A 23,460-nucleotide genomic window follows, 5' to 3' on the forward strand; every position below is an offset into this window, starting at 1 on the left:
GTTTTTATACATTGGCTCTGTGTCCAAAAATACACCTATTCCCTATATAGTGCCCTACTTTTGACCAGAACCCTATGGGAATAGGGTCCCGTTTTTTGTCAGATATCAGTATTGTGATCCATATTGTCTTTCTGTTCTTAAAAGGCCCAATGCAGTTGTTTTTATCTCAATATCAAATCATTTCTGGGTAACAATTAAGTACCTTACAGTGATTGTTTTCAATTGAAATGGTCAAAAATAGCTTCTTAGCAAGAGCAATTTCTCAAGAATTTTGCGAGGACTGCCAGGGCGTAGTTATTACAGAGAGGTTTGGAACTCTCTTTCTTATTGGTCTATTAACTTATTTACCACTTAGTGATGTCACCAGGCAAGCCAAAACTACATCCCGCCAAAACATGCTGAAATGTCAGGCTCTATTTTTTCAAACAGCTCTTACACTAAAATTACATTATCATAATTTTCACAATTTGACAGTATTACTCCAACCTCAAGCGTAACTCAATATTAGGAAGGGGACCTTAATGTTGTGTACACTCAGTTTACATACAAAACACAGGGAAATCAAGTTTGACTGCACTGGGCCTTTAAAAAACTACACTGTGTTATTTACATCTCATTAACAATCACAGTAACTGAATTAGGAGAATAAACCCTTGGCTTGTTGTTCTGTTCTTCACCTATGTACAATATTCTAAGCATGGCTCTTATCATTCAGTATTGAGTCCAGTGACCTACCCCTGCTGGCAGCGGTGGCAAGCACTCACTCTCCCTACGTGGCCCAAATACTGCTATAATAGATGGAACCAAAGCCAGAGGTGGCGGGTGACTGTGGACTGGAGCAGCCTGATACTGTGCTTCACCCTGGCCCAACACGTCGGCTTGACCCTGTTCACCGATGCCCTGCTGATGCTCTGAGAGGGCCGGTGCAGTGCAGAGTCTCCTGGACAAGGTGTGCATCCCAAATTGCATACTATTCAGAAGTTGTGCACTATGTATGGAATAGGGTATCATTTGAGATGCAGAAGGGCCTCATGGATGGATCTGAGACCTCAGCTACTGCTGCTGCCACTGGGCAAACAGACATACTGGGCATACAGACATACTGCCACAAGGGGACAGCCGAGTCCATGGTCTCCTCTGCTAGTAAGAGATGAAGCTCTGTTGGCCCACTCCAGGCCAGAGAGGCATGCTGCTGCTGTGGCCAATTCTCCTGTTTTTCAGTGTTTTTCCCCCTCCTCTGCATCAACATTATTTTAACCCGGTATAAGGACAAGAAGGCCAAATAATTATTCTGTTGAGTATAAATAATAATCAAGATATCAATTCTAAAATATATATTTTTTATATCTACTACTTTCCCGTACAATCTTTTACCCGTTTGAACAGGAAGCACAGGTGATAGATAGGATGAGTTTTTTTGTTACTTGTAGTGAATATGATCAAATTCACTTTTATTTCAATTATGTTTCTGTGTTCTTCATGTATTTGTTTACAAGTGTACTTGACCTGAAATGTCTCCCTCAATGATCCATAATTCATTGGATTTCATTTGAAAATGAACTACACTAATTATATAAACACATTCATTGTAATTCTTAACTGCAGTGTAGCTTTAACATTCTTGATCACAGGTACAGCACTACCTCAGATATTTTGTGGCCGATTGACGCTACACGCTTTTTATAGTTGCCGACTAGATAAGCCTGAGAGAATTATTTGTATTTTTAAATCAGTGGAATGTTCAACTAAAACTGCGAACCCAATGCTGAACTCTTTTTGAAAAAGGGATGTTAATAATTACATATTTGAAAATGGGGAAAACCTTTGTAATTATTTTTGGAATACAACAAGAGCTCATTTCTACTGCTGTATGTGGAGAAAAATAAACAAAAAATGATCTACATATATTTTCAAACGGAAATATGTTCACAAGTTTAAAATTTGTATCGCTTTGACACCATCATACCATGTTTACGGCTGTATTGCATGCTACAAAGGGAGAGTTTGTGGACTATCTGTTAGCAATACGTTTATCAGTTCCTTAAACTATACTCAATGTTTATGGCAAAACCAATCATTAAAAAAATAATTGCTGCATTGATTTTACAAAAGCAAGATGCAAAACCACAAATCTAAACCACAGATTTGTTTTTATTTTTTTAATAAATATTTTTACCAACCATGAAATTCATGTGTTGCATTTCATTTGGAAGTACTTTGTCTGGAGAGTGTGCCATGTTATGGTTTCTTAATGAAACATGTGGCATGAATGGATCAGGGGCTTCTGAAGAATTTATTTTGCTGGTTGAAATTATTTTTACATGCTTATCATGTAAGATGCTAGGTCCTTCAGGATATGTTCTTATTGCATTTTGTAAAGCTCCTGATTATTTCTATGAGGTATGTCTACTTTTATCTTTATACATGAATATTAATAAATTATTTAGTATGGTGTGTAACGGTTAATGTAAATAGTTTATTTCCATTTATTTGTACATAATGTCTTTGAATATGAATCGTTTCTAAAATGATCCTTTCCCAATTTTAAGGGAATGTTGTGCAATAAAGATGCCAATGTTGTTGATACAAGTGTCTCATTACATACTTTCAGTAGTAATGTTTCAGTCCAAATTCATGTTTAATTTTAGTAAGAATGATGCCAATTAAAAGGGAAATGTACAGTATGTAACTGCATTACCTTTTCACATAGGCAAGTGCCTTGGGTGTTTTTTTTAATAGCCTTGTCTATAAAGAGCTTTTAATATCATGGGTTAACTTAACATTTTTGTTATATTGAGTGGTTTTCAACATGCTCAAAATAACTCTAAACAATGAAGGTTAGCGGTTTCACTCACTGTCTCTCTTGCCTGTGAAACAGCTCCGTCCCTCTCCTCACCCCTGCCTGGGCTTGAACCAGGGACCATCTGCATACATCGACAACAGCCACCCTCGAAGCATCGTTACCCATCTCGCCACAATAGCCGTGGCCATTGCAGAGCAAGGGGAATGACTACTTCAAGGTCTCAGAGCGAGTGATGTCACCGATTGAAACGCTTTTAGCGCGCACCACGCTAACTAGCTAGTCGTTTCACATCCGTTACACTCACCCCCCTTTTGACCTCCTTTACGCAGCAACCAGTGATCCGGGTCACGACACAACTTGTTTTGTTTATTTGCACCACCAAGATTTACTTGCTAAAATTGCCACTGGTCTGTTACTTGAACTCTGTGAAGCATATATTTGGGCTGCAGTTTCTGAGGCTGGTAACTCTAACTTATCCTCTGCAGCAGAAGTAACTCTGGGTCTTCCTTTCCTGTGGCGGTCCCCACAGAGCCAATTTCATCATAGCGCTTGATGGTTTTTGTAACTGTAACTTTCAAAGTTCTTGAACTTTTCTGGATAGACTGACCTTCATATCTGGACTGTCCTTTCTCTTTGCTTATTTGAGCTCTCTCTCTCTCTCTCTCTCTCTCTATCTATATATATATTTATTTATTGCTCAAAAAAATAAAGGGAACACTTAAACAACACAATGTAACTCCAAGTCAATCACATTTCTGTGAAATCAAACTGTCCACTTAGGAAGCAACACTGATTGACAATGAATTTCACATGCTGTTGTGCAAATGGAATAGACAACAGGTGGAAATTATAGGCAATTAGCAAGACACCCCCAATAAAGGAGTGGTTCTGCAGGTGGGGACTGTTTTGGTCACTTTTGAATGCTGGCGGTGCTTTCACTCTAGTGGTAGCATGAGACGGAGTCTTACAACCCACACAAGTGGCTCAGGTAGTGCAGCTCAGTAAGAAGGTTTGCTGTGTCTGTCAGCGTAGTGTCCAGAGCATGGAGGCACTACCAGGAGACAGGCCAGTACATCAGGAGATGTGGAGGAGGCCGTAGGAGGGCAACAACCCAGCAGCAGGACCGCTACCTCCGCCTTTGTGCAAGGAGGAGCAGGAGGAGCACTGCCAGAGCCCTGCAAAATGACCTCCAGCAGTCCACAAATGTGCATGTGTCTGCTCAAACGGTCAGAAACAGACTCCATGAGGGTGGTATGAGGGCCCGACGTCCACAGGTGGGGGTTGTGCTTACAGCCCAACACCGTGCAGGACGTTTGGCATTTGCCAGAGAACACCAATATTGGCAAATTCGCCACTGGCGCCCTGTGCTCTTCACAGATGAAAGCAGGTTCACACTGAGCACATGTGACAGACGTGACAGAGTCTGGAGACGACGTGGAGAACGTTCTGCTGCCTGCAACATCGCTGGAGTGTGTCAGCAGTTCCTGCAAGAGGAAGGCATTGATGCTATGGACTGGCCCGCCCGTTCCCCAGACTTGAATCCATTTGAGCACATCTGGGACATCATGTCTCGCTCCATGCTTTAGTCCAGGTCTGGGAGGAGACCATCCGCCACCTCATCAGGAGCATGCCCAGGCGTTGTAGGGAGGTCATACAGGCCACACACACTACTGAGCCTAATTTTAACTTGTTTTAAGGACATTACATCAAAGTTGGATCAGCCTGTAGTGTGGTTTTCCACTTTAATTTTGAGTGTGACTCCCAAATCCAGACCTCTATGGGTTGATAAATTTGATTTCCATTGATAATTTTTTCGTGATTTTTGTTGTCAGCACATTCAACTATGTAAAGAAAAAAGTATTTAATAAGAATATTTCATTCATTCAGATCTAGGATGTGTTATTTTAGTGTTCCCCGTTATTTTTTTGAGCAGTGTATATACAGTATATCACAAAAGTGAGTACACCTCTCACATTTTTGTAAATATTTGAGTATATCTTTTCATGTGACAACACTGAAGAAATGACACTTTGCTACAATGTAAAGTAGTGAGTGTACAGCTTGTATAACAGTGTAAATTTGCTGTCCCCTCAAAGTAACTCAACACACAGCCATTAATGTCTAAACCACTGGCAACAAGAGTACGTACACCCCTAAGTGAAAATGTCCAAATTGGGCCCAATTAGCCATTTTCCCTCCCCGGTGTCATGTGACTCGTTAGTGGTACAAGGTCTCAGGTGTGAATGGGGGAGCAGGTGTGTTAAATTTGGTGTCATCGCTCTCAGTTCAACATAGCACCTCATGGCAAAGAACTCTCTGAGGATCTGAAAAAAATAATTGTTGTTCTACATAAAGATGGCCTGGGCTATAAGAAGATTGCCAAGACCCTGAAACTGAGCTGTAGCACGGTGGCCAAGACCATACAGCGGTTTAACTGGACAGGTTCAACTCGGAACAGGCCTCGCCATGGTCGACCAAAGAAGTTGAGTGCGCGTGTTCAGCGTCATATCCAGAGGTTGTCTTTGGGAAATAGACATATGAGTGCTGCCAGCATTGTTTCAGAGGTTGAAGGGGTGGGGGGGTCAGCCTGTCAGTGCTCAGACCATACGCCGTACACTGCATCAAATTGGTCTGCATGGCTGTCGTCCCAGAAGGAAGCCTCTTCTAAAGATGATGCACAAGAAAGCCTGCAAACAGTTTGCTGAAGACAAGCAGACTAAGGACATGGATTACTGGAACCATGTGGTCTGATGAGACCAAGGTAAACTTATTTGGTTCAGATGGTGTCAAGCGTGTGTGGCGGCAACCAGGTGAGGAGTACAAAGACAAGTGTGTCTTGCCTACAGTCAAGCGGGAGTGTCATGGTCTTGGGCTGCATGAGTGCTGCCGGCACTGGGGATCTACAGTTCATTGAGCGAACCATGAATGCCAACATGTACTGTGACATACTGAAGCAGAGCATGATCCCCTCCCTTCGGAGACTGGGCTGCAGGGTAGTATTCCAACATGATAACGACCCCAAACACACCTCCAAGATGACCTTGCTAAAGAAGCTGAGGGTAAAGGTGATGGACTTGCCAAGCATGTCTCCAGACCTAAACCCTATTCAGCATCTGTGGGGCATCCTCAAACGGAAGGTGGAGGAGTGCAAGGTCTCTAACATCCACCAGCTCCGTGATGTCGTCATGGAGGAGTGGAAGAGGACTCCAGTGGCAACCTGTGAAGCTCTGGTGAACTCCATGCCCAAGAGGGTTAAGGCAGTGCTGGAAAATGGTGGTGGCCACACAAAATATTGACACTTTGGGTCCAATTTGGACATTGTCACTTAGGGGTGTACTCACTTTTGTTGCCAGTGGTTTAGACATTAATGGCTGTGTGTTGAGTTATTTTGAGGGGACAGCAAATTTACACTGTTATACGAGCTGTACACTTACTACTTTACATTGTAGCCAAGTGTCATTTCTTCAGTGTTGTCACATGAAAAGATATACTCAAATATTTACAAAAATGTGAGGGGTGTACTCACTTTTGTGATATACTGTATATGGACTTGGTATTTTACCAAATATTGCTATCTTCTGTTTACCACCCCTACCATGTCACAACACAACTGATTTGACTCAAACTCATTAAGAAAGAAAGAAATTCCACAAATTAACTTTTAACAAGGCACACCTGTTAATTGAAATGCATTCCAGGTGATTACCTCGTGAAGCTGGTTGAGAGAATGCAAAGAGTGTGCAAAGCTGTCATCAAAGCAAAGGGCGGCAACTTTGAATAATCTCATATTAAATATATCTTGATATGTTTACATTTATTTAATTTACTTTTACCCGTTTTTCGTGGTATCCAATTGGTAGCCCCATGGGTCTCCCGGTCACGGCCGTCTGCGATGGAAAGTTATATGTTTTTCTCGCGATATCCTGGACATGAACCAGTGAGGGAGCGGAACGTTTCCCACTAGTTACCACAGCCACAATGTAAGTTCATTATGGTGCAAATCCATGAAAACATAAATTTGGTTTGGGGTCTTAATTTAAGGTTAGGCATAAGGTTAGTAATGTGGTTAAGGTCATGTTTAAAATCACATTTTGAGAAGCTAAATTGTATAGTTTTACTTTGTGGCTGTGGTTTCTAGTAACGACCAAACGCAACAAGAATGTACTTATTTTATGCATTAACAAAAACTGACACCCACCTACCTAAAGCTGATACTAATATTTTATGTATGCAGGAGCTTAACACGTATAGTGTAATTTCTTACAGTATAGCAGACAGTTGGCTTGATTTTGCAACAAGGATAGAGAGTTGGTGGTTCTGAAAAACACTTAAAGGCCGAAAGTTTATCAGCTGATGAGATTTGCTTTTGAGTACTGTGAGGAAACGTTAGTAGCTATCCCACAGACAAGTATGTTGCTCAAACTAAGCTGAAGAAGTGAAGAACTTTCGAGCGCATTATCTACTGTTTTACCATTGATAATATTCACTTCGTTTTGTTGAAAAATGAAACGTTATTACTGTTGTTTTTTTTAAACGTTTGCCACCTCCAGCGGCTGTGTTCTTGATCTGTCAATGAACAGAGGGATCACAGATTCGACTCCGGCGTCGAGACAGAAGTCAACTCGTCCCAAATGAAGAACGGATGATCAGGAGGCAACTTTCCAACTGGATTCTAAAAATGCATATAATTCTACACGAGGATTTTCACATCCATTTTTGCATGATTTACTTTTGGTACATTTCATGCGCACCAGTTGTGTTCTAGATGTTAGTTTTGTGTTAATTTTTACAAGGCATTTTCACTCCATGCTCGGGCGACGGGATGGAAGTTGAGCGGTATCGGCCTTAAAAAGTGAGACTGGGATCTCTTGAGGATTTGATTCTAGTGTGAAGTTATGACAATGACTGGATCAATGGAACATTCTTTCAAACAAGCTTTAAAGAAACCTCCATCACTACGGACAGCAGAGGTAAGCAAGCTGGCTAATCTGTGTGTTCTTGGTTTGAATTTCTCAAGTCAGAAAGCTAAAGTAGTTTACTGCCCTTCGCTAGCTGGAGTAATTTAGCTAGCTAGCATGCTAACGCACGAGTTGACGAGGAGCAGTGTTTTAAGCATTCAGCCAGTCACTGAATTGGTTTTGTTACCAGGAAAATAAGAATGAACCATCTAGCTATTATTTTATTTGTGTTGTGTGTGTGTGTACTGAAGTTACTAAGCTAGTTGGCTATCCAAAACATGAGAGCGAACATGCTAACTAACGTTACTACGTGAGTGAGTTGTCGATTATATTTAAATGACGTCACGAAGATCGTTCATTAACGTTATGGTCTCCCTTAGTTTTCTGAAAAGCTGCATCTTGAAATATTAAATTATTATGCAATTGTTGTCCTATTATATATTATAGGGCCAGGCTCCGGTCGAATATTTTCAATATAATCCCTCGGTGACTGTCTGTTTGATTACTGTTAGGGGATTTGTGAGAATGCAGTTTTAGTCACTGTTCTTTGTGAATCCAAACCTCAGCCCATTAAAACTGTGGAGTCCCAGCTGTGTTGGCACTGCTTTTCCTATACTATCTCCCTAAGGAGTCTGTGTTTAGTTGCAGAACATTTTGAATTGCAAGCATTGCAGCGGTTAAATACCTCCCACAGCCAAGTTCAAAAGCCTATTTTATTTTCACTGATCTATCAATGACTATGCAAGTCCGTTAAGAACAAATTCTTATTTACAATGACGGCTTACACCGGCTAAACCCACACGACGTTGGGCCAATTGTGGGCCGCCCTATGGGACTCCCAATCACGGCTGGTTGTGATACAGCCTGGAATCTCACCAGGGTGTCTGTAGTGACTTCTCTAGCGCTGAGATTCAGTGGCTTAGACCACTGCACTACTCGGGAGCCCCAAGTACTCTTCACTTTTTCAGAAAGTGAGTACATAATACAAAGTGACAACTCTCTAACAATCATGTTTTGGTCCATAAACAAACAGTGGTTAAAAAAGTAGTATTGATGGTATGTTAGGGATATGAATGAAAATGTGTTGCTTTTTGTACTGGTTACCTTGTAGGCCAAGAGAGGCATTGCATGCTTGGTTGTCAAATGTTGGGCTTTGTGTGTGATATCTATGCTGCATGTATGGGCGGTGTCCCAAATGGTGCCCTTTCCATTACATAAGGCTCTATGGCCCCTGGTCAAATGGTGCCCTTTCCATTACATAAGGCTCTATGGCCCCTGGTCAAATGGTACCCTTTCCTATACATAATGCTCTATGGCCCCTGGTCAAAAGTAGTGCACTATGTAGGAAATAGGGTGCCATATGATGTCCTGAGTTTCCAGTTAATCATCCCCCTCTATCCGCTGTGCCAGTAGAAGTGCATGATTTACTATGCTGCTATTGAGTTTAGCATGGATATCAGACATTTTTATAGCAGTCCACACCATCTTTTCAAAGTTCTCCTAGCAACAGGCACCGGATGATGGAGCTCATATCACACTGTTTTATTTTCTAGACATGAGTGTGGTTCACATTTTACTCTGGGAATTGGAAGCGTCTCTGTTTGAGCTGGATCTCCCTGGGTTCCCCGAAAACAGATTAGAAGAAAATAAAAATGTTATAAAAGATAAGAACAGTTCCTCCTTCTGGTTGGCCTGTAGTTGAATAACCATGTGTTGTTCAGGAGATTGTGTGGTCCATCCATGCCTAAGGGTAGGGAGTCCTATTCGGCACATATTTTTTTAATGCCACCATGAGGCTAAACCTTTCTTATATGGTAAGGTCTCTGGATTCTACCACACAGAAAAGCACCGATGTGTGATTCTGTTGTAGAAAAAAAATACTTATAACCAGGTTTATCATGTCTGTGCACCAATTTAATTAGTTATTTGATCATTTTAGGATGACATTTTTTCCTTCACCATAATAGGTGCAGCAATTTGTCAGCAGCATTGCTAAGGGGTGTGTCTCATTGTATGGTTCTGGCTAAAGCTGCTTAGGAATGAGGCTTTGACATCTGAGACGACTTGCTGTGACAATTCATATGGGGGAAAAAATTATCAGAGGACTGCATATTTAACAGTACTAACCCATAATTTTTCAGTAATAAAACAGAGGCCTCTCTTTCGCAATGTGAAGATGATGGCTTTGGTGTGACGTATTTCACTCATCCATTGACTAGTTGAGGTGGAACATATAGGTCACAGCTGCCTGTGAGAATGAGAGCGCAGAAGGTGTGAGTTTGGAACATACACCTACTTCACAAAACTAGGCTCATATCCAGTACTTGGACTGTTAGCTTAACCAACTGAATGACAAGAGTAGCCTAATGATAGTCTTATACGTTATCTCTGATGTCATTGATTTGCAAAATACCACTCATCTTGTCAACAAATACCTCGATCACACTGACAGTGTAATTGCATTTTGGTACACCAGAAGTACATTCATTTCCAATGGAACGATGCGTTTGCCTTGAACCATGGCGTTGAAGAGTCTGTTGCAGTGCGTTCTGTTTGGTGCATATGTTGGATTTATTTATTCCAACAGGACAACAACCCTAAGCACACAGCCAAGACAACGCAGGAGTGGCTTCGAGACAAGTCTCTGAATGTCCTCGAGTGGCCCAGCCAGAGCCCAGATTTGAACTAGACCGAACATCTCTGGAGTAGAGGTCGACCGATTGAAATCAGCCATGCCGATTTTAAGTTTTTATAACTATCGGTAATCTGCCTTTTTGGACACCGATTATGGCCGATTACATTGCAATCCACGAGGAGACTGCGTGGCAAGCTGACCACCTGTTACCACAGCCTACTTCAACTTCGCCAAACGGGTGATGATTTAACAAAAGAACATTCGTGAAAAAAACACAATCGTCGCACAAATGTGCCTAACCATAACCATCAATGCCTTTCTTAAAATCAATACGCAGAAGTATATATTTTTTTAAACCTAAATATTTAGTTAAAATAAAGGCATGTTAGCAGGCAATATTAACTAGGGAAGTTGTTTCTCTTCTCTTGCGTTCAGTGCAAGCAGAGTCAGGGTATATTCAGGAGTTTGGGCCACCTGGCTTGTTTGCGAACTGTGTGAAGACCATTTCTTCCTAACAAAGACTGTAATTAATTTGCCAGAATGTTACATAATTATGACATACATTGCACAACCTTCAATGTTAACAGCAATATAAATATATAATCTCGTTATCGGCTTTTTTTGGTCCTCCAATCGGTATCAGCGTTGAAAAGTCAGTCGGTCGACCTCTACTTTGGAGAGATCTGAAAATAGCTGTGCAGCGACGCTCCCCATCCAACCTGTCAGTACTTGAGAGAATCTGCAGAAAAGAATGGGAGAAACTCCCCAAATCCTGGTGTGCCAAGCTTGTAGCGTCATACCTAAGACTTGAGACTGTAATCGCTGTCAAAGGTGCTTCAACAAAGTACAGAGTAAAGAATCTGAATACAGTACTTATGTAAATGTTATATTTCAGTTTATTTTTTATAAATTAGCAACATTTTCTAAAAATCTGTTTTTGCTTTGTCATTATGGGGTATTGTGTGTAGATTGAGGGGAACAAAAAATATTTAACAATGTGGAAAAAGTCAAGGGGTCTGAATACTTTCCGAATGCTTTTTGTTGTAACTGGGCAAATATCTCGTTAGCGTTTATCAACAGATGTGCAAATGCTGCTCGCTTTGATCTCAAAAATGCATCTTGTGACTGACTGCATGATTTGAAAGACTGCTCGTGCCTGTCAATGCAGGCCTACAATAATTATACCCCAATACGCTGTGTAGATATTGGGAGGACAGTGAGCAAAACATCACACCTGGAAAACACTTTGCTCAAACCGTTTGTTTTACTTGCCCTGAGCAAGCGGACAAGAGTTAATATCGAGGCCTGTATATGTTCTTGTACGGTCTCTGGAGGGACTCTGTGAGTTAACACGGGCTGCTTGTGACCTGGGATCCTGAAAGCACTCCTTGTAGGCTAATAAAATCCCCATGGTTCAGATCAAGCAAACTAATTAGAGGTTCAGTTTAGAAGGGGAGAATGCGCTTGAAATTGAAGCCAGTGAGTCAAGTCACTGATTGTGCAGTGGTAGACCTATGCAGCTGGCTGCAGGTTCAAACGTTATAGCCTATAGGTTCTAAATAAACTTACACCGCCAACTAGACCACGTCTCATCCACAGGATCTCAATGACGTCAAACTCTCTGGTCCATCAGCTGCTGCTGCTTCTAAAGCTTATGTGTATTGGTACAAGACCAGCTAATATTTCAAGCCTGTACTGGCTGTGTGGTGTGAAGTAGAGGGCTGCATTCACCTGCGGGTCCCGACAGAGATCATTGCGGCACAGTCAGCATTTTTCATGCTGCGGGTAGTCAGATCAGACAACTTTGGGATTGAAATATTTTGGAGATGATCATCTCTCTGCTTTGTTATGCGTTAGCCTACCTGTTGCATTAGAAGCACTTCATTGTCACATTATTCACACACCCAGAATTCGCTGCTTCATCTTCAGTAGGCTACCTCTTCTAGTTGGGCGTGCAAGATAAAGTGCACCAAAGACATCAAAACTATGAAATAACACATGGAATCATGTAGTAACCAAAAAAGTGTTAAACAAATCCTAAATATATTTGAGATTCTTCAAAGTAGCCACCCTTTGCCTTGATGACAGCTTTGCACACTCTTGGCATTCTCTCAACCAGCTTCATGAGGTAGTCACCTGGATGCATTACAATTAACAGGTGTGCCTTAAGTTCATATGTGGAATTTATTTCCTACTTAATGCGTTTGAGCCAACCAGTTGCGTTGTGACAAGGTAGGCGTGGTATACAGAAGATGGTCTTTTACCAAATAGGACTAAGTCCATATTATGGCAAGAACAGCTCAAATAAGCAAAGAGAAACGACAGTCCATCATTACTTTAAGACATGAAGGTCAGTCAATACGGAACATTAAAAAAAGTCGCAAAAACCATCAAGCGCTATGATGGAACTGGCTCCTTTGAGGACCACCACAGGAAAGGAAGACCCAGAGTTACCTCTGCTGCAGAGAATAAGTTCATTAGAGTTTTTCAGCCTCACAAATAAAGGAATGGTTCACATAGTTCAAGTAACAGACACATCAACTGTTTAGAGGAGACTGTGTGAATCAGGCCTTCATGGTCGAATTGCTGCAAAGAAACCACTACTAAAGGACACCAATAATAAGAGACTTGCTTGGGCGAAGAAACACAAGCAATGGACATTAGACTGGTGGAAATCTGTCTTTTAGTCTGATTCCAAATGTGTGATTTTTGGTTTCAACCACCATGTCTTTGTGAAATGTGGAGATCATCCGTTCACCCACTCCGCATGTGGTTCCCACCGTGAAGCATGGAGGAGGAGGTGCGATTGTCTGGGGGTGCTTTGCTGGTGACATTGTCTGTGATTTATTTAGAATTCAAGGCACACTTAACCAGCATGGCTACCACAGCATTCTGCAGCAATACGCCGTCCCATCTGGTTTGCGCTTAGTGGGACTATCATTTGTTTTTCAACAGGACAATGACCCAACACACCTCCAGACTGTGTAAGAGCTGTTTGACCAAGAAGGATAATTATGGAGTGCTGCATCAGATGACCTGGACTCCACAATCACCCCACCTCAACTGAGATGGCTTGGGATGAGTTGAACCGCAGAGTGAAGGAAAAGCAGCTAACAAGTGCACAGCATATGTGGGAACTCCTTCAAGACTGTTGGAAATGAATCCAGGTGAAGCTGGTTGAGAAACTGCCAAGAGTGTGCAAAGCTGTCAAGGCAAAGGGATTGCTACTTTGAAGAATCTAAAACACTTTTTTATTTACTACATGATGCTATAGGTGTTATTTCATAGTTGTATGTCTTCACTATTTTCTACATTGTAGAAAGAAAGTAGAGAAATTGTTGAATGAGTAGGCGTGTCAACTTTGACTGGTACTCTATATATGGTCTCAAATAGAGTAGGCAGTTATTTAAAAAAAAAAAAAAATATATATATATATATATATATATATATATATATATATATATATATATATATATATATACTTTAATTTGAATAGGCTATGGTTTAGAACATTACCGAGAAATAAATATTGATCACCCATATTCTGTCTGAAAATCGTCCCAATCGTAAAAGGTAGGCTGTAAAACATTGTTCAAAAGAAAGTGCAAGTCCCCAAATCTCTTCAAGCTATGTCTAGCCTAATGGCTGATATAGCCCAGTACTACTGAAAGCCTAATATAATGGTCCATGTGAGAATCTCTGGGAATATGACCTATTTCTTAGGTTATTTTGGAGCATTTTGATATTGCTTTTAGGGCACAAAATTACTGAGAGCTGCGTCGTCACATATGTCTAAAATAACATTGCGGGACTGCGGTTGGGTTCAGGACCAGTTCTTGTGTGAGTCGGACAGAAAGCCATCGGGTGTGGGCGGGTGAATCAGCGGGATGAATCATTCCCAAGCAGACTTCTAGTGTGAAGGCTGCCTGGCCTGAGTGTAAAGCAGCATTCCGTGCAGGACTCTGGGCATGAAGTGGCATATTCCCTCAGAGCCACTTTACTGATAGTGAAAGCAGACGCTGCATGCCACTCTGATGTAGGAAGGCTACACTAGTCACAAAGGTCAACGTTTCACTGTGGTAGAGCAATGGGAATTGTTGTAGAATTCCTGAAAAGAACACATCCTGAAAATAAATTATATTTTTAAAGGAAGGGCATTACTTAAAAATCATACAATGTGATTTTCTGGATTTTTGTTTTAGATTCCTTCTCACGGTTGAAGTGTACCTATGATAAAAATGACAGACCTCTACATGCTTTGTAAGTAGGAAAACCTGCCAAATCGGCAGTGTATCAAATACTTGTTCTCCCCACTGTATAAACCTTTCTTTGAGTACGCAGCATTACTAGTTATTGTTTATGGCCTTATTTCATGATAATTACTTTTGAGGATTATGTAGATTGCATTTAACTGGTTAAAGAGTGACATTATCTTTTAATGTTTGCCCCTTATTGTTCTTATCTCTCTATAGGGAGTCCCAGAAGTAGACTACAAACTCTTGGGTTAAAACTGTCGCCATGGTAGTCTTATTAAAGTGTATTTATTACCTTGCTAAACTGGTCTGGAATCCCTGTCTGCGTCAGTTTAACTCTCCTCTGGGTGAGATTTTTTATTTTTTTATATATATATATATAAAACGAAAAGCGGGCCTTGTAACCCCTCCTACTCTTTCAAGCTAGCTCAAATATCTAGCTAGGTTACAACCATCCTGCTTAGAACCCATTGCGATGTAATTTAACACAATAACATTCCACTCAACAGCTTTGCTAAGGTACAATAGAGCGTGACCAGGAAAATGTGCTGTTTCTTTGAGTGTCTTTGGACAGATTAGTCTAGATTGGACTATGGTCATTCTCTTTTTTGCATTGCGTTCCCTGGTAAAATGTATAAACTCGTAATATAATCTGGCCAATTTGGAGTAGGACACTGCTCATGCAATTCGGCATAACAATCACCGTTTCCTGACCTGATGACCCATGCTGCCTTTATTTTCACCAAGATTAAATATTGTCACTTTTTTTAATGTTTAGAGTATAATTCCATATACTGTCATTGACAAAATGGTACTGGCTTAAGACCAATGTGGAGACCCCCCCTGTTTATTGTACTATGGAAAAGTGGAGTCACCCAGTATAACAAAATACCTTATTGCAGTGAGTCTCACATTTCCCTCACTTTGGTCTGGTCCTCTTTAAACACTGCTGTGGAAGATTTGTTTAATTGCAAGGCTATGGCCTCACCCACACATTATTTTGTCATCTCTTGAAGCCCATTTTCAGACACTAATACCGGCAGAACAGAGATAAATATTTTTAGAGGCATTGCTTCAAAACACAATCGGATAAAAGACCTCAACTTGACACGCCCACAGAATGTGCCAGATTCCAAACATTGCCTCTACTGGGATTACTGGCGGTTCCTCAGAGCACTAACATGAAAGAATGAAGCCGGACCTGAACTGACTGTTTTGAAGCCCTGACGCCTGCAACAAGAATGCGGCATGCATACCTCCGGCATGCCAGGAATCTGAGCTGGTTCCCTGAAGTGCCCACCCCTCAGGCTGTTCACTCATTGTGATTTTTAAGTGTTCAGACTCAGAGCAGCGGGTGACCAAGTGGGCAACAAGGTGGAGGGGTTAGGAAGAGGGTCAGGAGGTGAGGAGACATGTAAGGAAATTTGTTTTTAATGTCCGGCTCTCTCCCCCCATACCTGTCAGCTTGAGGCTGTCGCTTAAATTGGATGACTTGTTTAAATGTGGTTGGCCCTTTACAGGTGTGGGAATTCAATTTTAGCTATGGATTGTCTGGCATCAGCACACGTTCCACACATGTAGGAGACCTGTAGAGAATTGTTCTCATTGTGTGTTGTTGGCAATGTATCTTTGGCTTATGTTTTTAAGATGTGCCTCAAGTTGAATGCAATGTCAAGTTTAAAGTGAACTGGAATGATTTTGATAGCTCACCTAGTCTAATTTTACAATGTTTAGGTGATATTACCGTAGCATCGTCTATCGGGATGATTGACAGACACCGTCGATGGTGACGACATAGGCTAAACCATTCTGTCACATGACTATTTGAACTTGACTGCTGCTGTGAAGTAAAGAATGTAGTCTCACAGCGCACAGCAGGGCAGCACACGTGACATTCTCAGTCATTTGAATATTTGTATTTGCTATAGCCTATTTCAATAAATGTTATATACAGAACGCAAGAGAAGGCTTGCCCCCAGTGATGTACTGGGCCATTTGCACTACCCTCTGTAGTGCAAACGGCCCAGTACGTCACTGGGGCCAAGCTTCCTGCCATCCAGGACCTATATAATAGGCGGTGTCAAAGGAAGGCCCGTAAAATTGTCAGACTCCAGTAACCCAAGTTATAGACTGTTTTCTCTGCTACCGCACGGCGAGCGGTACCGGAGCGTCAAGTCTAGGTCCAAAAGGCTCCTCAACAGCTTCTACCCCCAAGCCATTAGACTGCTGAACAATTCATAAAAATCGGCACCGGACAATTTATGTTGACACCCCCCCATGTACACTGCTGTTACTCGCCGTTTGTTTGTTACCTATGCATAGTCACTTTGCCTCCCGCACACTGACTCTGTACCGGTATCCCCTGTATATAGCCTTGTTATTCTTATTGTTTTACTTTTTATTATTACTTTTTACTTAGTCTACTTGGTAAATATTTTCTTCTTCTTGAACTGCACTGTTGGTTAAGGGCTTGTAAGTAAGCATTTCATGGTAAAGTCTACATTTGTTGTATTCCGCGCATGTGACAGACAAAGTTTGATTTGAATGTAGTCCAGACGGCATATCATTTCAATATAGAAAGTCAAAATGTCCAGTTAAAAAATATTGTTTCTCTCTGTCGATGCATGGGCCTAAGGCTTAAGCTTGATTTGTCAACAATAAGAAAAATACTCGTCAACTACCTATTTTTCCCGACTAAAACCAGGACGATAACGAGACGAGATGCCACGGGGGAAAAAACCAATAACTATTACAAATTACTTTTAATTTTAGTCGACAGAAATGTGACGAGAATTCCAACTAAGACTAATGGACATTTTAATTTGACATGAAGCTCCTTTTTATCCGTGTTGTCCAATCCTACGCATTCATGCAATCCTCTCATTGGCGTTTTTCAGTTGCGCTGTCTGATCTGATCTGCCCGGCTCTCCCACACAGCTTCCAGGCGGTCACTTCAGTCACTGATTCGAAGCCAGGACACTTGACTTGTAACTAACTTCAACTAGAAACAATGTTTACTCTCTTTCATATAACCTATTTTTGCTTTGCTTAAATCAAAGCTCAATTTTCCCATGTGCTCTGTTATTTAATCATCTGTGTTGCTGCTCTTGCGCCGTGGTCTGCAAATGCGAGTTGCCGTTTTTTTCCTGAGGAAAAACAAATGTTATTTGTTGAATATTAGGACTACAGTAATACTTTTTTCTTTCAAGGAAAGCACTATTATTTACCCCCTTGACAGTTATGATGGGGGGAAAATCAGTGCTGTAAATTGTTTAACCTGTAGCCAAGACTTTATAGCCTATATGGTTAATTATGGCTGGCATTGGTTACAATCTGCCACTATCTATGTTGCTAAGTAAGCTATACAAGGTGAAAGTAGGCCTTGTCCAACTAGGCCATCTGAATTTACACATGATGGAAGTTAATGCAGCATAAATATAGTCGGTACATTTTTTTATACTAAATAATCTATGTGAATAAAATGGCTGTGACTAAAATTGTCACGTTTTGATCAATTGATAATAGCTAAAACTAACACAGGAGGAGTTTACTAAAATGTGACTAAGACTAAAAGGTAGGCCTATCTGTCAAAATTAACACTGGGACATTCCTTAACAATCTTAGCTGTTTTAAAATAAATGGCTATATTCCCAAAATTTTTGTGGCTTTCTTTCTGCAATTTCCTGCAATTCTACATATTTTTCCATGGGGAGGGCCATGAGAGAAAATCGGTCTTCTCACAAACATCTGTAGCGTTCGAACGGTTTGCCCTACTTGTGGGGAGACCTTCACAAACACAATGGTGTTCTACGTTTTGCTCTACAACCCCCACAAGGGGTATTCATCTGAAGGTGACCAATACAAAACATTTGAAGTACAGAGGTAGTTCAGTGCCCAAAAAACAAAAATATTTCCAGAGCTTTCTGATGTCTCCTAGATGTAGGACAGACGCTTCAAAACCCTATTTCTTAGGATTCATTTTTTTGTTGTTGCCATTTATGAATGTGTTATTCATTGTGTTTTATATGGGCTATAGTAGTAAAGGACAAATACATAAAAAAAATTGTTGATACCTAAAGGGTCCTGAAATTCTAGATCAAATAGCTAAATGAACCCTCCCCCCAACAGACTGTTAGAGGTTAAATATAGTTTTCTGCAATTCTACCTATTTTGCCATAGCATAAGAACATAGCATATGCAATCTGAGTGACTCAAACATAACAGAAGTCAGGGAGAATCAAAAATTCCAAAAATAGATGTCTAGTTTTTATTTAGGTGGTTGTTAGTTCTCAAAGATCTTAAATATGTTAGTGTGGCGGAAATGAAATAGGTAAAAACATAAGGTAGCCATGGGACTAATAATGAGAGAAGACAAACAATATCAATAGCCTATAGAAACATTTTAATGCCAAGTTTTTAATTAAGTTTAAGCTTAAAATTATCCATACGGCGGGAAAATGCAAGGTTGAAAACCAAATGGCCAATAATACCCTATCCTCCCACTAGGCCTAACCATAAAAGTTTTAAGACAAGGTAAAGTTATGAACAGTAGCTTATTTCCCAAATATTCTAGCCTAAGATTGTGTCCTAAAGTTGCTCCTGTAAAAATGAACAAGAATGAAAGTCTATAGCATAGGCTATTCTCAATCACAGCTTTGAGAGATCCAACAAACCAATATATTTATTTACTATTTTATGAGGCAAATAGTCATCTTTAGCCAATTCTGAAGACTATAGACAGGTTATACATAACAGGATAGATGGAAGCAAACTCACTACGGTGAAACATCCTGTTCCTCATCGGACTGTCTATGCTCAATTGTGCGCGCCACACGCAACCTTTTCCATGTTGAAGCTCCACCAGAAAGGACTATTAGAGAAGATTTGCCTGCACTAAGTGTTTCTCTGCCCAGGCTTTCAACTACGTTATCTTTCATCATGATTAATCCCGTTGTAGCATTCTGTACCATCATATCAATGTTTTGGGGGTACATAATCACGATTGGACAACGGCTGACATTGCCCAACCCTAAACCCAACTACAGGATGTTCAGATGTATTGTGAAAGTCCACACAAATATCTGGCCCCCTGGCCTTTGACACACAGTCAAGGACTACTTACACTAATTTATTGCCCAATGATTGTTACCATTTCATCCTGTTCTTATCAGACAACAGCAGCACACACTAACAGCAGCCAGCGGCATGCTTTGTCTCTCCTGGCTCAGAGGCTCTGCACATGCTGTGTGAGTTTGGGTCTGTTTCAGGCCTCCACTGGGCTCCTGTCACACTGGAGCTCATTGTAATCACCTCCACCCCCTCCTTGTCTAGTTGAAGGGCTGCTGGATGGCAGCAGCAGGGAGGGTCATGTGCATTCCATTGAGTTTTTAATTTTTTTGAACCTTTTTTCAACTAGGCAAGTCTGTTAAGAACAAGTTCTAATTTACAATGACTGCCAACCCCGGACAACACTGGGCCAATTGTGTGCAGCCCTACGGGACTCCCAATCATTGCCGGATGTGATTCAGCCTGGATTCAAACCAGGGACTGTAGTGACGCCTCTTGCAGTGCCTTAAACCGCCGCGGCGCTCCGGAGCCCTATGCGCTCAACCTGTTGCTATGGGCCACATAGAGCGTGTTAAATTATAAATGTGTGTGTGTGTGGAAAATATAATTTACCTATTTTTAAAGAATATAATCTCTGAGAGATAACAACCACCAAAATAAAACTAGATATGGAGAATTGAAAATTCCCAAAACAATGAATTTAGCAATATTCATTTTGTTATTATGTTTGAGCAAAAGAACACAGCATTATCCATGGTAAAATGCATAGAATTGCGGGAAACTAGCTTTTCAAACAGCTAAATTATCTCCATTCCATTGCAGAATATGTTGAATTTCAGGAAATAAGTGTTAAACCTGTAACGTTTTCTCTCAGCTGCATGGCAAAATGTATAGAACTGTAGGAAATGTGCGTTTAAAATTGCAAAATAAAATCTCAGTGCAATGGTGGAAAAAACCCTGTTCTTAGTGGTTGAACTTTATCAGTCCTGCTCGGGGAATGTTTTGTGTGGGACTGGAAACAAAAGGGTAAGGAGCAGGCTACAGAAACACTCAAGTTCAATCTGTTTCTCAGTACACCAAAGGCTGTCCCCCTGATAAGATGCCATTCCCCCGGGGCTACAGACATGTTAATGCTGCCGAGGTGATAAGTGACTGTAGTCACCATCATGGGAGCCATGTTCAGCCAACATGCCTTCTGATTTCCCATGGTGCAAATTTATTCAAACTGGGGTATGTGGTTATAATATCACAGCCTTTTTAAGTGTCCATTTCAGTGTGTTTTTATTTATTTATTTCACCTTTATTTAACCAGGTAGGCAAGTTGAGAACAAGTTCTCATTTACAATTGCGACCTGGCCAAGATAAAGCAACGCAGTTCGACACATACAACGACACAGAGTTACACATGGAGTAAAACAAACATACAGTCAATAATACAGTATAAACAAGTCTATATATGATGTGAGGAAATGAGGTGAGATAAGGGAGGTAAAGGCAAAAGGCCATGGTGGCAAAGTAAATACAATATAGCAAGTAAAACACTGGAATGGTAGATTTGCAATGGGAGAATGTGCAAAGTAGAAATAAAAATAATGGGGTGCAAAGGAGCAAAATAAATAAATAAATTAAATACAGTAGGGAAAGAGGTAGTTGTTTGGGCTAAATTATAGGTGGGCTATGTACAGGTGCAGTAATCTGTGAGCTGCTCTGACAGTTGGTGCTTAAAGCTAGTGAGGGAGATAAGTGTATTTAATATCCGCCAGCCAACACACTGCTATCTGGAAAATGTTACTGTACATGACTCATTGTTGCACAGCAGAGTCAGTATGTGATAAAACACTGCTTGCCTGTTGCGTTGCCTTTGACACCTGGCTAGGCTTTGCAGGCACCCTGTGGACTGAGACAAGTGAAAGCATGTAGGCCACAGCCTCACAGAACCTGCAGTTTGTGTGTGTGTGTGTGTGTAAGCCTAGCTGCCCAGCCTCAAACATTGACTCTGGGCTGAGCTGGCAGCAGAGAGGCTACAGCCTCATCACAGTGAGCTCAACACTGTATGCCCTTTAAAACAATTACTTTGTTGGAGATGAACCACACTTTGTTTCTCCTACAAGTTGATTTCCAGGCTTGGGAATAGAGAAATAAATGATCCGTAATGTTTGGTTATTTTTAGAATATAGAGAAACCCGACAGGTTGTTCATAACTTAGATTATGACTTGGAGTTATTGGGATGCCAAAAACCTGAGGCTCCAAGTTGCTGTCATAACTTCGCTGTTCTCTTCAGTCTAAATACATTTCAAAACTTGGCAAGGTCTCTGCGAATTAGCTAGGTTACATAATGAGAACATTTTCCCGGGTTTCCATGACAACGTCAAGATTTGTGTTTTCCAGCCAAATACCACCCTCTCTTTTAGGGCTGGCTGGTGGAGAGATGGCAGCTGTAGTGTGGTGGGTGCTGTCAACTACCACCCCCTCTTAGGGCTGGCTGGTGGAGAGATGGCAGCTGTAGTGTGGTGGGTGCTGTCAACTACCACCCCCTCTTTTAGGGCTGGCTGGTGGAGAGATGGCAGCTGTAGTGTGGTGGGTGCTGTCAACTACCACCCCCTCTTAGGGCTGGCTGGTGGAGAGATGGCAGCTGTAGTGTGGTGGGTGCTGTCAACTACCACCCCCTCTTAGGGCTGGCTGGTGGAGAGATGGCAGCTGTACTGTAGTGTGGTGGGTGCTGTCAACTACCACCCTCTCTTTTCCATTTATTTATTTATTTCACCTTTATTTAACCAGGTAGGCAAGTTGAGAACAAGTTCTCATTTACAATTGCGACCTGGCCAAGATAAAGCAAAGCAGTTCGACACATACAACAACACAGAGTTACACATGGAGTAAAACAAACATACAGTCAATAATACAGTAGAAACAAGTCTATATACGATGTGAGCAAATGAGGTGAGATAAGGGAGGTAAAGGCAAAAAAAAGGCCATGGTGGCAAAGTAAATACAATATAGCAAGTAAAACACTGGAATGGTAGATTTGCAGTGTAAGAATGTGCAAAGTAAAAATAATGGGGAGCTAAATAAAGAAAATAAATACAGTAGGGAAAGAGGTAGTTGTTTGGGCTAAATTATAGATGGGCTATGTACAGGTGCAGTAATCTGTGAGCTGCTCTGACAGCTGGTGCTTAAAGCTAGTGAGGGAGATAAGTGTTTCCAGTTTCAGAGATTTTTGTAGTTTGTTCCAGTCATTGGCAGCAGAGAACTGGAAGGAGAGGCGGCCAAAGAAATAATTGGTCCTGGGGGTGACCAGAGGGATATACCTGCTGGAGAGCGTGCGTGTCCATGATGCCCTATTTCTAGCTGGGCTTTTTAGAAGCTCCTTTTTTTTTTTTTTTTTTTTTTTACAGATTTTTAAGAACTTGATCTAAGACCGACTTTATTTTTACTCCGTAAGGAATCGCCGGGTTGAAAGTCTGGACTTCGGGTCTGAGAAACCAGACTGCGACTCGTAAAGCTCCAGTATGTATGTAGGCTACTAAGTCAAGGCTAAGCACCCTTTTAATACATTAACGTTCAGTAGTATGGCAAAATGTAAGCTCTGTAGTCCTACCTGAAAGACAAGCCTGATTTGATCCCTTGATGGAGCGTAACAGCAGAGAGGATTACCAGAGCGTTTTGACGCGTTATGATTCCATCCCACTGAAGACCGTTGGTCATATCTGACCTTACCGGCACGCATGCGTCAAACCGTTAAT

The 23,460-nt window shown here is 41.2% G+C and overlaps 2 protein-coding genes across 24 annotated transcripts in view; both read left to right on the forward strand.

The window, feature by feature from the left end:
• The window catches only part of LOC110533378 (folliculin-interacting protein 1), a 51,414-nt gene extending 48,828 nt beyond the window's left edge, over positions 1-2,586 (forward strand). For all 9 annotated transcript variants that reach the window (XM_090185873.1, XM_090185878.1, XM_090185874.1 and 6 more), the window contains one exon: positions 716-2,586. In XM_090185873.1, coding sequence (XP_090041999.1) covers positions 716-794 — 79 coding nt within the window. In that variant the 3' untranslated portion in view covers positions 795-2,586. The remainder of the gene's footprint in view (positions 1-715) is intronic.
• A 4,132-nt stretch (positions 2,587-6,718) lies between these two features.
• LOC110533377 (rap guanine nucleotide exchange factor 6) overlaps positions 6,719-23,460 on the forward strand; it is a 164,185-nt gene continuing 147,443 nt past the window's right edge. For 9 of the 15 annotated variants that reach the window (XM_036989732.2, XM_036989735.2, XM_036989734.2 and 6 more), the window contains exon 1: positions 6,719-7,773. In XM_036989732.2, the coding sequence (XP_036845627.2) occupies positions 7,699-7,773 (75 nt within the window). In that variant the 5' untranslated portion in view covers positions 6,719-7,698. The remainder of the gene's footprint in view (positions 7,774-23,460) is intronic. The other 6 variants (XM_036989736.2, XM_090185893.1, XM_090185892.1 and 3 more) reach the window with 1 other exon arrangement.

This window comes from Oncorhynchus mykiss, chromosome 10, assembly GCF_057628025.1.
Source record: "Oncorhynchus mykiss isolate SJ-2025 chromosome 10, ASM5762802v1, whole genome shotgun sequence".
Lineage (NCBI taxonomy): Eukaryota > Metazoa > Chordata > Actinopteri > Salmoniformes > Salmonidae > Oncorhynchus > Oncorhynchus mykiss.